The sequence below is a fragment of the Mastigoproctus giganteus genome, chromosome 8 (assembly GCF_048544385.1).
Source record: "Mastigoproctus giganteus isolate SK-2022 chromosome 8, ASM4854438v1, whole genome shotgun sequence".
In the NCBI taxonomy this organism is placed as follows: Eukaryota; Metazoa; Arthropoda; class Arachnida; order Uropygi; family Thelyphonidae; genus Mastigoproctus; species Mastigoproctus giganteus.
In genome coordinates this window covers 217454907-217468164 of record NC_143582.1, presented here as the reverse complement: position 1 = coordinate 217468164, position 13258 = coordinate 217454907, and the positions used below count along the sequence as shown (strand labels likewise).

The following is a 13258-nucleotide window of genomic DNA, read 5'->3' as shown; positions in this document are numbered from 1 at the left end:
TTCTTCTGTAAATATCAATGCAAAGTAACTGTTGAGTTCATCTGTAACTTCTGCTGGGGTATCTAATACTAACCCACATCCATTACATAAGGGGTCCAATCTGGTTTGTCCTTCTTTTCTTTGCTGTATATGTAAAGAATTCCTTATCCCCACTCTTTGCCAGTGATTTCTCGCACACACGCTGCTTATTAATAGTTAGTGGGAACAGGAAACAGCTCAAACTAGAGTGTGTTCACACCTTGACCCTCTACTTCTACCACTTTGACCTTTTCTGATCAGACCTTGTATATGGCCATCATACAAAAATATTGTATGATAACAGGCACCCTTTGATATTTTCATAAAAGAAAAGGTTTATCTTAGTATGTAGTATGGTTTACATATAATTTCAATTAAAGCATTAAGAATTTTTATTTCATTCATATATAAATAATATTATAGTTATAATAATACCTGTTATAATATGTTTCTTTGATAAAGAATGTTATACTTTTATATGCTCATAATTTATAATAAAGATTTTATTTTGTAGGCAGGTTTCCCACTTGTATAGTTCTGGAAGTTTCTGTGATGCTGTTGGCAAATATAGACTTGTGGAAGTCAAATTAAAGTAAGTTTATTTCTTCTAGTATTAATGCTATCATATAATGATAGCATTAATATTTAATACTTAGTTAAGTAGTATTAAAATTGTTCAACTTAAAAACTAAAATATATAAATATATTTTTTTAAATAAATGAGGCTATGTTGGCTACTTCAAGTAGTTGATTACTCTTTGATTAAAATTAAATTTCTTACATCCAGTCTACATTTATATCGTTTTTATTTGAGTATATATTCAAATGAAGGAAAGAATATGACTTATATGAAAAGAAAAAAATACTTAGATATATAGGTGGATAAAAAAAAAATTATTCTTAATGAATTCATAAGGAGATAAATTATCTTTCACAATTTCCTGCATAACAAAAATTATTGAGTTGTGTTTCTTCTGCCATGCAGCATAATACATATGTAGTACCACACATTAAATAATATTTTAGTATATTATTTGCTGTTTAATACTTGTAACCCATTCAAACAGTGTAACATCTCTCTTTTAGCAGTGTTGAACATTCACTAAGCTTTGTAATTTAGCACGAACTGTTCTTACAAAATAGTTACATAAGATGCTTATAGATAGTTATATAGCACTTGTGTGAACCTTTGACCAAGTTTCACATTACCATAGAACAGCTGTGAGTGAAGAGAAAGAGAGAAAGAGAGAGATACAGAAATGTCTATTGTGTAGGTACAACAGGACAAATGCACATTTGATTATGCAGTTTGGAAATTTTACCTTGGTTGTACGGAATTAAATGAATTTTTTGTGCACATAATTTGTCACTATATACAAAAAAAAATATATTAATGATGGAAGGTGCTTTGAAGACTTCCTCTCATTTTCATGCTACTTTACCAAACCAAGTTAAAAAATGAAAGATATAAAAATTTTATTACATGCCTCCACATCTGAATTGGACAATTCTTTATTTTTGTTATGCCCTTTTTATACAAGTGTGTAGTTGTATGCAGTCTTGACCTTTCAAGCAGCTTCACTGATTAGTCTCTTCTGTACATAGTCCAAAAAAGCAAATTTAATTATATGTAGCCAAAGTAAAATATAATCAAATGTACATATGTCTAACTACATTACCTACACAGTGAACATTCTCTCTCTCCATCCCCCCCACTCAGCTGTTCAGTAGTATTGTCAAATGTAGTCAATGTCATAGTCAAAGAGAGCTAGTTGAAGCAAATTTTCTCTGACTGGCATAACTGCTGTACTTGCAAGAGCAGTACATGCTAAGCTATGAAGTAATTTAATGACTAAGCAGTAGCACTAAAAGAGAGATGATGCCCTGTTAAAGGGGGGTGAACGTGTCTCTCATGGATTAGAAGTATTGAACAGAAAATAATATACAGATATGTTAGTTTAACTTCTGTTCCAGAGAGGTTAATGGGGTCACTGGTTACAGAACCACTGCAGGATCATCTAGACAAGACTGCAGTTATAGTTCAGACACAGCATGGGTTTGTTAAGGGGAAATCTTGTCTGACCATTTTATTGTATACTATGATGTAATCATAAAGGAACTGGATGCAAAAAATAATTTTGTTATCATATACTTGGATTTTAGGAAAGCTTTCGCTACTGCTGCATACGGAAGTCTACTGTACAAATTGGAGCGGTATGGCATTAAGGGCAAATTGCTGCTATGGATAAAGGGGTGGTTCAGTAGGAGAAGACAGAGAGTGGTGATCAATGGACATTGCTCTTCATGGACTAATTTTATTAGTGGAGTCCCCTAGGGTTCAGTGTTGGGCCCACTGTTGTTTTGTGTATTTATTAATGATATTGATGAAGGTATATCAAGCTTAATGTCCAAGTTTGCAGACAATATTAAGGTTGGCAGGGTTGTTAATGACACTAATGACAGCATGCTACTGCAACAGGATCTAGAGAAATTGAACAGATGGGCGAACAGGGGGCAACTGAAGTTTAACATTGACAAATGTAAAGTACTGCATGTGGGTAGCAGTAACCTCAGAGTAAAATATCAACTGTGTGGAACTACACTGAGGATTATGGAGAATGAAAATTACCTGGGGGTAATTTTGCAGTCAAATATGAAGTTTTCTGAGCAGTGCAGACAGTCTGAAAGAGTAGCTCATGGTGTCTTGTCAATGATTTACAGAATTTTTTCTAGCAAGGATAAGGAGGTGATTATTCCCTTGTATAAGGCAAAGGTCAAGCCACACCTTGAGTACTCTATACAGGTCTGCAGGCCTTATTTTAGGAAGGATGTAGAGTTGCTTGAATGAGTTTAGAGAAGGGCAACAAGATTGGTGAGGGGAACAAAGGGTTGCTCTTATGAAGAAAGGCTTAATTTTTGTAAATAGATACATCTGGAGACTAGGCACCTGTGAGGTGATCTGATTGATGTGTCCTTGAATGGTTTGAGAAAGCTCAATGCTGATGGCATTGTTCCTCTTGCCCAGATTAATGAACAGTGGTCTCAGACAGGTTTTAAATTCTGTACAGTGGGACTAACTGATGATGTCACGAACAGCAAATGCTAAATGAGATGCATTCAAGGAAGTGGAAGCTACTAGGCTTTTCATACCGATTAAGAAATATTCTTCAAAGTTTAAGCCTAAATGGATGTCAGATGAACTAATGAGACTCGTGGCATAGAAGAAAAATGCATGGGATGCATATAAATTATCAGGCAACACAGAAGCCTATGGTAGATATAAGCTAGTCTGTAATCAAGTCACAAAGGAGGTTACAAAGGCAGATTATGAGAAATCTTTGGCCAAGGATGCTTAAAAAAACAGCAAGAAAACTTCTTTAGTTATATAAACTCTAGAAGGAAGGGGATGAATCAGATTGGTCCACTTGATATCGATGGTTCAAGTGTTGATGATCCTGCTCAGATAGCTGACAATCTGAATGAGTATTTTGCATCTACATTCACACGAGGAGTTATTAAGAGAGGAGAATGCCAGAAGTTCATCAGATTGTAACAGGGGGCTTAATGATTTTCTAATAACTGAGAGCAAAGTTGAGGAGAAATTGTTGAAGTTAAATATAAGAAAGGCACCTGCAGTGGATGGGATATATCCAGTTATATTAAAGGTAGTAAGCAAACCCTTAGCCATAATTATGAGAACATCCTTGGACTCAGGGGAAGTCCTCACGAACTGGAGATTTACAAATGTGTCACCAATTCACAAAGGGGGATCTAAGGGTGACATGAGTAATTACAGACCAGTTAGTTTAACTTTTGTTCTGAGGAAAATAATTGAGTCACTGGTTAAAGATCCATTGCAGGATCATCTAGACAAGACTGCTGTAATAATTCAGACACAGCATTGGTTTGTTAAGGGAAAGTCTTGTCTGACAACTTTAATTGGATACTATGATTTGGTTACAGAGAAACTGGATGCAAAAAATAATTTTGATATCATATACTTGGATTTTGCCCTACTTATTGACTACTATTTCAGTAGTCAATAACAAATGAGCATGAAAACTCCTACTTTAACTCTGTCTATATTGAGTGGCCACTTTATTAGGTAAATTTATATAATAGCAAGTCTGTCATGGCATGGGCTTCCCATAGTTGTTAAAAATTAGAAATTTGCTAAATTCACGGTCATATACCTTGAACCAATTCTGCCCTTGTGACGTGATGCATTATCCTGTTCAAAAAACCTATAGATGAATATGCTTCAGCCATGAAGGGACATAACTGGTCAGAAACAATTACTAGATAACATGTAGCATCCAGATGTTGCTCCACTGATATCAAGGGGCCCAATGCACACCATAAAAACACTCCACATCATTAGACTTCTACCACCAGACTATTACCTTGGTTGACAAATGTAAACCAAGTTGACAGCATGGGAACATGGATGGATCCATGTTCCCATGCTGATTTTGCTATATTCTGGTCCTCCCATCAGCATTTAACAGAAGGAGCTGAGCTTCGTAGACTAGGCAACATTTTTCCAATCCTTCCTGTTCAGTGTTAGTATTCCTCAGCCAGCTGTAACTCTACCTTCTGATTTTTTGCTGACAGGAGTGGAACCCAGTTTGGTCGAAAGCTGCTATACCCCATTCATGACAAGATGTGACTTGTGCATTTTGAAATGCCCATTCATTTACCACTGTTGTATTGGGTTGCCATTTGACTGACTATAGTACCCTGCACAAGTGTTATTAACATCCATTGATCTGTCACATTAATGAGCTGGTTTTCAACTACAGGATGACTGGATGTTATTTCTTTATCAGCCAATCTCAATACACCTGAGAGACATTTGTATGTAAAAAATCCCAGCAGGGGTTACATTTTCCGAGATACACAAACCAGTGATGACTGATATGTGTATTCAAAGTCACTTAATTCTTTTGTCTTGCCTATCCTCACACTGAGTTACACACAAACAATTTTTTTATATCACATAATTGTTTGTGGATGATTTTAGTATTGAAAGTCTAGGCTTTTATGCTAATATTAAAAAAAGAACAAATGTACTATTATTAACCTATTATAGAATCCATTAATAAATTATCATTCTTCCTCAATTTATTTTTCATATAAGGTGTAAATGATTACAATAGTTTCAATGTGGTATAAATGCTCTAAGAAATTATAGCTATAAAATATTCTTTTCTTAGGAAAAATTGTTAAATCTTTTATTTTTTTATTTATTTTTTTTTTTCTTAGGTGCAAAGAATCTAAAGGACATCCAAATGCTGTATCAATGTATTTACTTGAACCAAAACTATGTGAATATATTTTAGGGGTGAGTTATATTAGTAATATCTTTAAGTACAGTACAAATAACAATTTGTAGAGTGATATTCCTGAAGATGTCCACAAACTACAACAAGGTGAAGAATCTATGGGAAAGGGAAATTTATGGTATAAATTGATTTAGTGCATCCAAAAACATGGGTAATGAAAGTTAGACACCACTCTCACTTGGCAGTTGGAAAAATCAGTGTTTACAGTTTGACAATCTAAGGAGATAACCAGTACATAGGAATAAAAATGTAGTTTTTATAACTATAGAATTATATTATGGTGTATAAAAATATAAACTTATACACTCATTTATTTAAAATATTCAGTAAGAAGGGCCTGGCACATTTTCATTTTCAAAAATGAAATGGAAACCAAAACAGAAAATGCATCAGCAAGTACACATTTCTTCAATTCACATGAGAAAATCACTCAATTTTCTCCTATAGATATGTACAATATTGTATTTCTTATCTTTAAGTAACATTTGGAAACTTCTGAAATAGTTCATTCTAATCAAGCATGCACAATTACTGCAGTTGTAAGTACATTTCATGTTGATAGAAGGTAATGAGATTTTGTCATAATAATGCAGTATGAGAGTGTACAAGTTGTGAATTTATATAATAAATGTGATGCCTATGTGTTTCTTATCCACTTCTGGTTAGATTTAGCCTGCACAGACATATTTTGTGCTTGTCTAGTTTTATGGGACTAAATCACAAAAATGTCAAGCTAATTGGCAACAGCATTAAATGTGTTTTGCATTACAAGAATTTTCAAACATTATTTCTCTTCTGAGGTTTTAAAAATTATTAGAGTTTAAGATATCAAGAGAATTTAACTTGTTTACATTATCAAGAATCTACTGTATATGAAGAAATTAGCAAAAGACCACCCATATGAGGAAAGACTGAATGTGTGAGCTACAGAGCTTGGTAACTAGAAATCTTAGAGATGGCTTGAAGTCTATTATAGGCTCTGAGAGAGAATAATAAAATGAATATGAAGAAGAAATTTTTTTGTGGTTATTAGTGACACTAGAACTAGGAGCCATAAATATATTGTAATGCCCTTGAACCATTTTCATAATTTGCCAGCTGTGAATCTGCATTTTCTATTGGAGAGAATCTGTATAGCCACCTGCAGATTTTGAATTTATATATATGAAACAAAAAAAAAACAACTCTCAACAACAGTTAACATTTAGTATTAGCATTAGGAAAATGATGCAAGCAAGCAAGCTTATACGGTATCAGCCAAAAAATAAAAATAACTTCCCACATCACCTGCCATCCTCTCTAATAATTTTTCTAAATTTTCCTTAAATGTATTCAAATTATCCACTACATTAAATGGATGTTTTTTCCAATGATATACTACACTCTGGCTGAAGAAAATTTCTACACATCTGTCCTGCAACCATCCTTCCTCAGTTTAAACTTGTGTGCCTCTGGGTGTTTGTTATCTGAGCCAGAGTAAGGATACCATCAACATTTAGCTTACTCAATCTAAATTTTCATTCAAAGCCTTAAACACCTCAATCATATCTCTTTGCATGCACCTACTTTCAAGATGCTGCAATTTGCAGAAATGAAGTCTTTCTTAGAAAGAGTGCTTTTGTGCCCCTCACTAATCTCATTGCTCTTCTCTGCACCCATTCAGACCCATATGCAGTACTCAAACTGTGTCTTTATGCAACAGGATGATCACTTTCTTATCCCTGCTGGCAAAAATTCCTGTATATCATTGACAGAACTCTGTGAGCTGTCCTAGCAGCCCATCTGCACTGCTTAGAGGCACCTCCGTAACTAGGTGAGAAGGAGCAGCAGTGCGTAGCACACGTTTCTTGATTAGACTGGGGTTCGAGCCCGTCACCACTAAATACGGAGGATGTGGAAAGGTCAGGGAATGACCACCGCATATTCCCAGAGCAAAATGGCCTTAGTTGCTAATGCTCCTAAAAACCAAATAACAACAGCACTGCTTAGAGAACTTCATGTTTCAGTAATTTACATATTCATTATTATTAACACTTATTAATAGAGTCCTTTGAGGCCTGCAGCATTAAGAATATTATGTATCATAACAGTAAATAAGATTATGCATTAAACTGATTGGTAGGCACCTTCGATGAAAGACCAGTAAAAGCATATCTACAGCAAAGGTAGATATGCTTAACCCTATAGGTGCATATAACTGAAAATTGACAAGAAAGCTTAGTTCACCATAGTTGTTAAGTGGTCTGTGTTCAATGTGCTCATGTTGTATTTTAAATCCACATAATATCATAAAATAAAGTATTCTTATAGTCTCTATCTCAACACTTTCACTGAAGAATGTATTATGTAGCATGTATTCTTACTACTTCATCAGTGACTGCAAAAACAGTAAATTAAAGGTCATAAGTTACTATAATACAATAAAATAGCATAATTTAATAATTTAAGATTATCAATTAAAGTTAACCTTTTTAAAATTCTATAACACTATAGAAGAGTTTTAATAAAAGTGATTAAACATTAACTGAACAGTTGTTTCATTAAAATAATATGAGAGTTATCCCAAATGTAATGCCCAAAAGTGGTTAATTCAAAACAAATTTATTTTATAACATAATTTACATTTAAAACCTACAGGCAGTTTCCTTCACACATTATTACTACTTCCCAATGTTTAGCTAATTTTTGTTAAAGTTAAGCTGTATGATGTGCTGGGCCATGGCGGCACTCAACACTTCTAAATACAGAAATCTTTGCCACACAAAGGTTTCTTGAGCTTGGGAAATAGATCGTAATCACAAGGCCTCATAGCAGGACTGTAAGATGGGGGGACTTCTCACTCTTGTAATCGATGAAAGCAAACTGTGTAATATGAGACCTTGCATTATCATGGAATACAAACACCAGCTTCCAACATCTGTGGCAATTTCAGACAAATTTTCTGGCTTAATTTCTGAAAAAGAAATATTGCATAGTAATTTCCAATTACTGATTTTCTAAATGACACATGCTCAGTGGCAATAATGTCCTCATAATCATAATGACCACTTTTTTCACCTTTGATTGTTGCTGGTGACAAAGGACATGGCAAAGATGGATGCTTCCACTGAACATATTGTGACTTCAATAGAGGTTCAAAGTTGCATGTCCATGTCTCATCAATGCCAACAATGCGGTTTATAAACATTCACCTTGTCTGTAATGTGCGAGTAACTGTGTTACAGTTTCCTTATGCCTTACTTATTATTCATTGATAGCAAATATATGTCCTGTTGTGTGGAAATTTTCATTTTTGTAACACGTCAGTTGAAATTTGGCAAACAGATGTTTTCGGTATCCCAGATTTATTGGCTATTTCTTCATAAGTTGTATCTGTCTTCCTCTGAAATGTAGTAATAATGATTGCTGATGTGTTGTCTGCAGGTGTTCTCAGTCTACCTGAGCATTACTTGTCTTCAACACTGGTCTGACCATGATGAAGCCTTCGAGGTCAATGTGAAATCATCCTGCAATCTACTCTTGACTCACCACACACACTTTCTGCAACAATTCACAAATTTGTGTCAGCATTTAACTATATAAAATTTCAGTTTTGATAGATCTTTGATCTGAAACTGTACCCTAACTTGAAACAAATATCTCCATCCATTTTTAAAACCATTTACACAAACATTCAATGCAGGAACTCTGTTTCAAGCACACTAATGTTGAGGTTAACCTTCAGATTGTTTTTCTGATAAATATCAATCTCACAGGTGTATAGACTGAGGAGCACAGGCACAGTGTAATAACCCTCATTTTTGGGACAACCCTCATATTTAAGGAAAAAAAAATTAGTCATTTCAAAAAATTGCAGAGAACATTGTACGTGTCTTCACTAAACAGTTTCACATACATGACTGATGCAACATAGAATGGCATACAATGAGGAAACTACCATCACTTTTCTGTAAAAATATATACTATTATGGTAGCATTATATAATCAAGATTTATTACCTTGTGTTTTTGGTATGTAAGGTTGTAAAACTTTAAATTATACAGGCATAAACATTTCATGAATGCAAGCATAATATCTTTCACAACATGCTAAAGACATGGATTAGGATTGTATCTTTAGCATTAGATGTAAAACATTTGTGACTATATAATTTAAAAGTTTTACCACCTTCGGTACCAACTGTGATGGTAACAAATGCTTTGATTATATATCCTATACATTAGGCCTCTGTAGCCAAGTGGTCAGGAGCAGGAGTGCAATAGCACACACTCTGAATAGATTGGGGTTCAAGCCCCTGACTGCTAAATATGGTCGATCTGCATAACCTGAGGCGGCCTCCATCCTGCAGTGGATTAACAATGACTGCATATTTATTTATTATTTATATCCTATGCAGGCTTTAGTGCTTCATTTACTTATTTATTATTACAATACCTGCACACTTCTTAAAGAGTTAATTAGTCCAAGTGATTATTTAAAATGTTCATTTAGTTATTTGCATTTTATAAAAACAATTTTATATTTGTAGGTAGAGTCTCCTATTATTTGTCCATTATTGGAGAGTGCAGATCAAGATGGACTTTTGCATTTTGAAAAAACAACATAGTGAAAATAAAATAAGTGCTTCCTTTTAGTTTAAATTAAGTAAAATAAGGATATAACTCATTTGCGTGGAGATTTACTGTGAATAATTTTGCCCATGGCCTGTTTTTATGTGCAATTTATTTAATTCTAGTGTATATTTTGTTTAAATCCTTCGTGATTAAGATTTCAGAAAATAAATATTTAGTTGTTTAATTTAAATACTATTAAAGAATAATTTAGACACAACATTAGCTGTTAAATATTGAACATTAAGATGTCATTCACAGAAAAGATATAATAAATTATATCTTGTTGTTATATATATATATTAAATTTCTTCCTCATTGCAATTTTTATTTTCCCTAAATAATCATACTATTGTGTTTTTTTTTTTTGTTTTTTTTTTTTCTCTCTTTAAAAAAAAAAAGGTTTTTATCTTAAAACTACTTTTCAGTCTCAAGTGCTAGGCCTTTATTTAATACCATATATGATGATGTTTAATTTCTTGGGACTCCCTGTAAGTAATTCTTGTAAAGTTATTGTAATATACAAAATAATGAACTTTTGTACTAGCATTGTCCTGTATGGCTGCTGGATATTTTTGGTACGGGATACCATATTTTTTAATAAATATGTGCCAAGACTTTTCAGGTTCTGTATATTAAATCCATTAGTGCATTAAAATATATTCCTTAATGAAGAGAAGTAAATTGTGGCATGTAACAAAGTCAGCTTTAATTTGTGATAACTTCCATCATCTAAATAAATTATCAAAAATTTGGACCTCTTGATAGAGGAAATGTGTATAGTTTTTTAGTTCTATGAATAACTTTAATTTTCTTATCTGCAACACATTAGATCAGCTTAAATGAAAATTGTAAATGCCAACCATGAAATAAAGTTCTTAAAAGTGTTTGTGTGCATAGCATATCAAATATGTTGTGTTTGAATGTAGAATTCAATGAATAACTTGCAGTTTGATAAAGGCACATCTCTAGCAAGAACTTAACTAAAACATGTAAAATTAAATAATTTTACCACATAGGGTTGAATATTCTCCATGTCATATCTGGTAAACAGTCATGGTAAACAGAGCAAGTCCTGCTTACTGTTTGTGCCCTAATAAACACAGGAATCATGATCAGTTCCTAATTCCTACTATTCTTTAGCCAGAAATGTATATCACTGGTTACTAAATAGAATAACTAAGTAGACCGAGAAGAATTATGAGCTTAGTTGTTCTGCATTACACAATTCAAACTTGAAACTCAAAAGTATAAAAAATCCATCTAATTCTTACACACCTAAATTTAAAACAAAAATTCAAGTCGATAACAAAAATCATTGGAAAACAAGTGGAATAATTTATACTTGTATGTTAATGTTAGCAATAAGGAGTATAGTACAATGTCTTCACAGCACAAACACAATCAAAAACATAAACAATGCTTTTGATTGTGTTTGTCCCAAAGCTTCTCATCTTGCTTTATATAATAAGCATACTATAACCAGTTGTGAAGTTCAAACTGCAGTATGCCTTTTGTTACCTGGAGAGCTGGCCAAACATGCTGTATCCAAAGGAACTAAAGCAGTTACAAAGTACACTAGCTCAAAATAAGTTAAAACTATGTGCATTTGCAAATTGTGACATTAAAAGGAACTCTCAGTGCTTTGTGTCTGTGATATTTTACTTCATAGTTTTGCTTGAAAAAGCTCATTTTTCTTTTCTTTTTTTAAGAAAAAACTAATGCAATTTATAAATGTAAAATTTTCATTGCATGTAAACCCAAAATATTTTGTTTATTAAAATGTGCTTATTGTGTGTTAAAAAAATAATCTAGTTTCCCACAAACAAGCAAAATTTTGAATAATACGTTACCCATCATAAAGTGTTGGGTGATATAAGTTGAGGTAGTCTTTGTCTTTGAATTAAATACTTATATTTTATTATAATTGTTATTCAGAATACATCATTCATTTATTAAATCTAAATTTATTTGAAGTAGTAAGATAGAGCATGACCTTTGCTATTACAGAAAAAAAACAAAAACTTTTTTTTTTTTTTTTTACCTTTTCCTTTTCTGGTACAGGAAGACCCCCAACACATGAATGGGTTTTATTTCAAAAGTTCATGCATAAGTTTGTTGCTCAGAATGCATCTTCCAGTAGAAAAAATTATAAATTGTGGTTAGATTCCCAGACTAGTTCACAAAAGCCTCTATCACGAAAAAAGTTAGAAAAAAATACTATTGCAGTAGTTAGTAATTAAAACAGACTAGCAGTAAACTTTTTGAGAAATGCTTACATAATTTTTTTAGGTTTTATGGTCCTTGATGTTGTCACAGACATTCTCTCAGATATGCCAGACAAGCTGTACTTGCTACCTGGGAGTCTAAAACGATGATGGAACTGATATTCGGGTGACAGTCAAGTCAAGTGGACCCCATTTCGGCAAAGTCCGGACAGTCTGTGAGAGCCAAATCCTCTGTTTGCAACTTCATGATGGTGGGACTGTTAGTAATCCTGGGTATAACCCCTATTCACAAGCACACTGTGGGTGACCACCCAGGTGTGAACCAATGTAAGCAGGGGTCGAAGGGCGGCATTCATCCCGCAGGGATGAAGGCCGCCCTTCTGTGTTACCAGGCAATACTAGATGATAGATGACTCTCATCAATCGGTGCAATACCACCACTTTGCTTATTGGAGGCTTGAAGTGGTGGAACCCATGTTTAGTCTCCAGAGCTAAGTTCCGGTCAACCCTTCCCCATCTCTTCCATCCTTCATGCAGTATGACTGATGACTCTTGAGGTTATTATGGACATCATGGCGAGATCCAATCTTCCTTACATTTCAAAGGTACAGCTCTAAAACGGTGTTAGCAGGACGGCCGCTAGTTAGTCCACCAGAGAAGGCTTCCGGATCAGCTAGTGTATAATCTTGCTACCTTTACTCTGCCAGATACTGACTGGAGGGAGTCCGAGTAGTGTGTATACAGGGAGCATTGTCGAGGCCACGTTCTGTCAAGGTTCCCGGTTTATTCTTACCATGTGTACGCCATATCCAAAAATTTCATTACTTCATACAGCATGTCCCCCCACCCACTTTTTCTTACTTATTGAATACACCATGAATTGTCAAACTAATGAGTAAGCTTATCTGCGAAAAGATCTAAACCTCCCAAACACTTCCTAGTTCATTTCACAAATATACGTGGTCTCAATTCTAATCTCAACGATGTACATTTCCACTTGCAGTCTGCGAAACCCATGTACTTTTTCTGACAGAATCTCAATTATCAGTTGATTCAA

At 33.9% G+C, this 13258-nt stretch overlaps 1 protein-coding gene across 2 annotated transcripts in view; it reads left to right on the top strand.

Annotated features, from left to right (window-relative positions):
• Nucleotides 1–10081, top strand: part of LOC150082290 (endoplasmic reticulum lectin 1-like) — a 163643-nt gene extending 153562 nt beyond the window's left edge. For both annotated transcript variants that reach the window (XM_090380106.1, XM_090380107.1), the window contains exons 13-15: nucleotides 533–610; nucleotides 5284–5362; nucleotides 9892–10081. In XM_090380106.1, coding sequence (XP_090236232.1) covers nucleotides 533–610; nucleotides 5284–5362; nucleotides 9892–9969 — 235 coding nt within the window. In that variant the 3' untranslated portion in view covers nucleotides 9970–10081. The remainder of the gene's footprint in view (nucleotides 1–532; nucleotides 611–5283; nucleotides 5363–9891) is intronic.
• Nucleotides 10082–13258: the final 3177 nt, after the last annotated feature.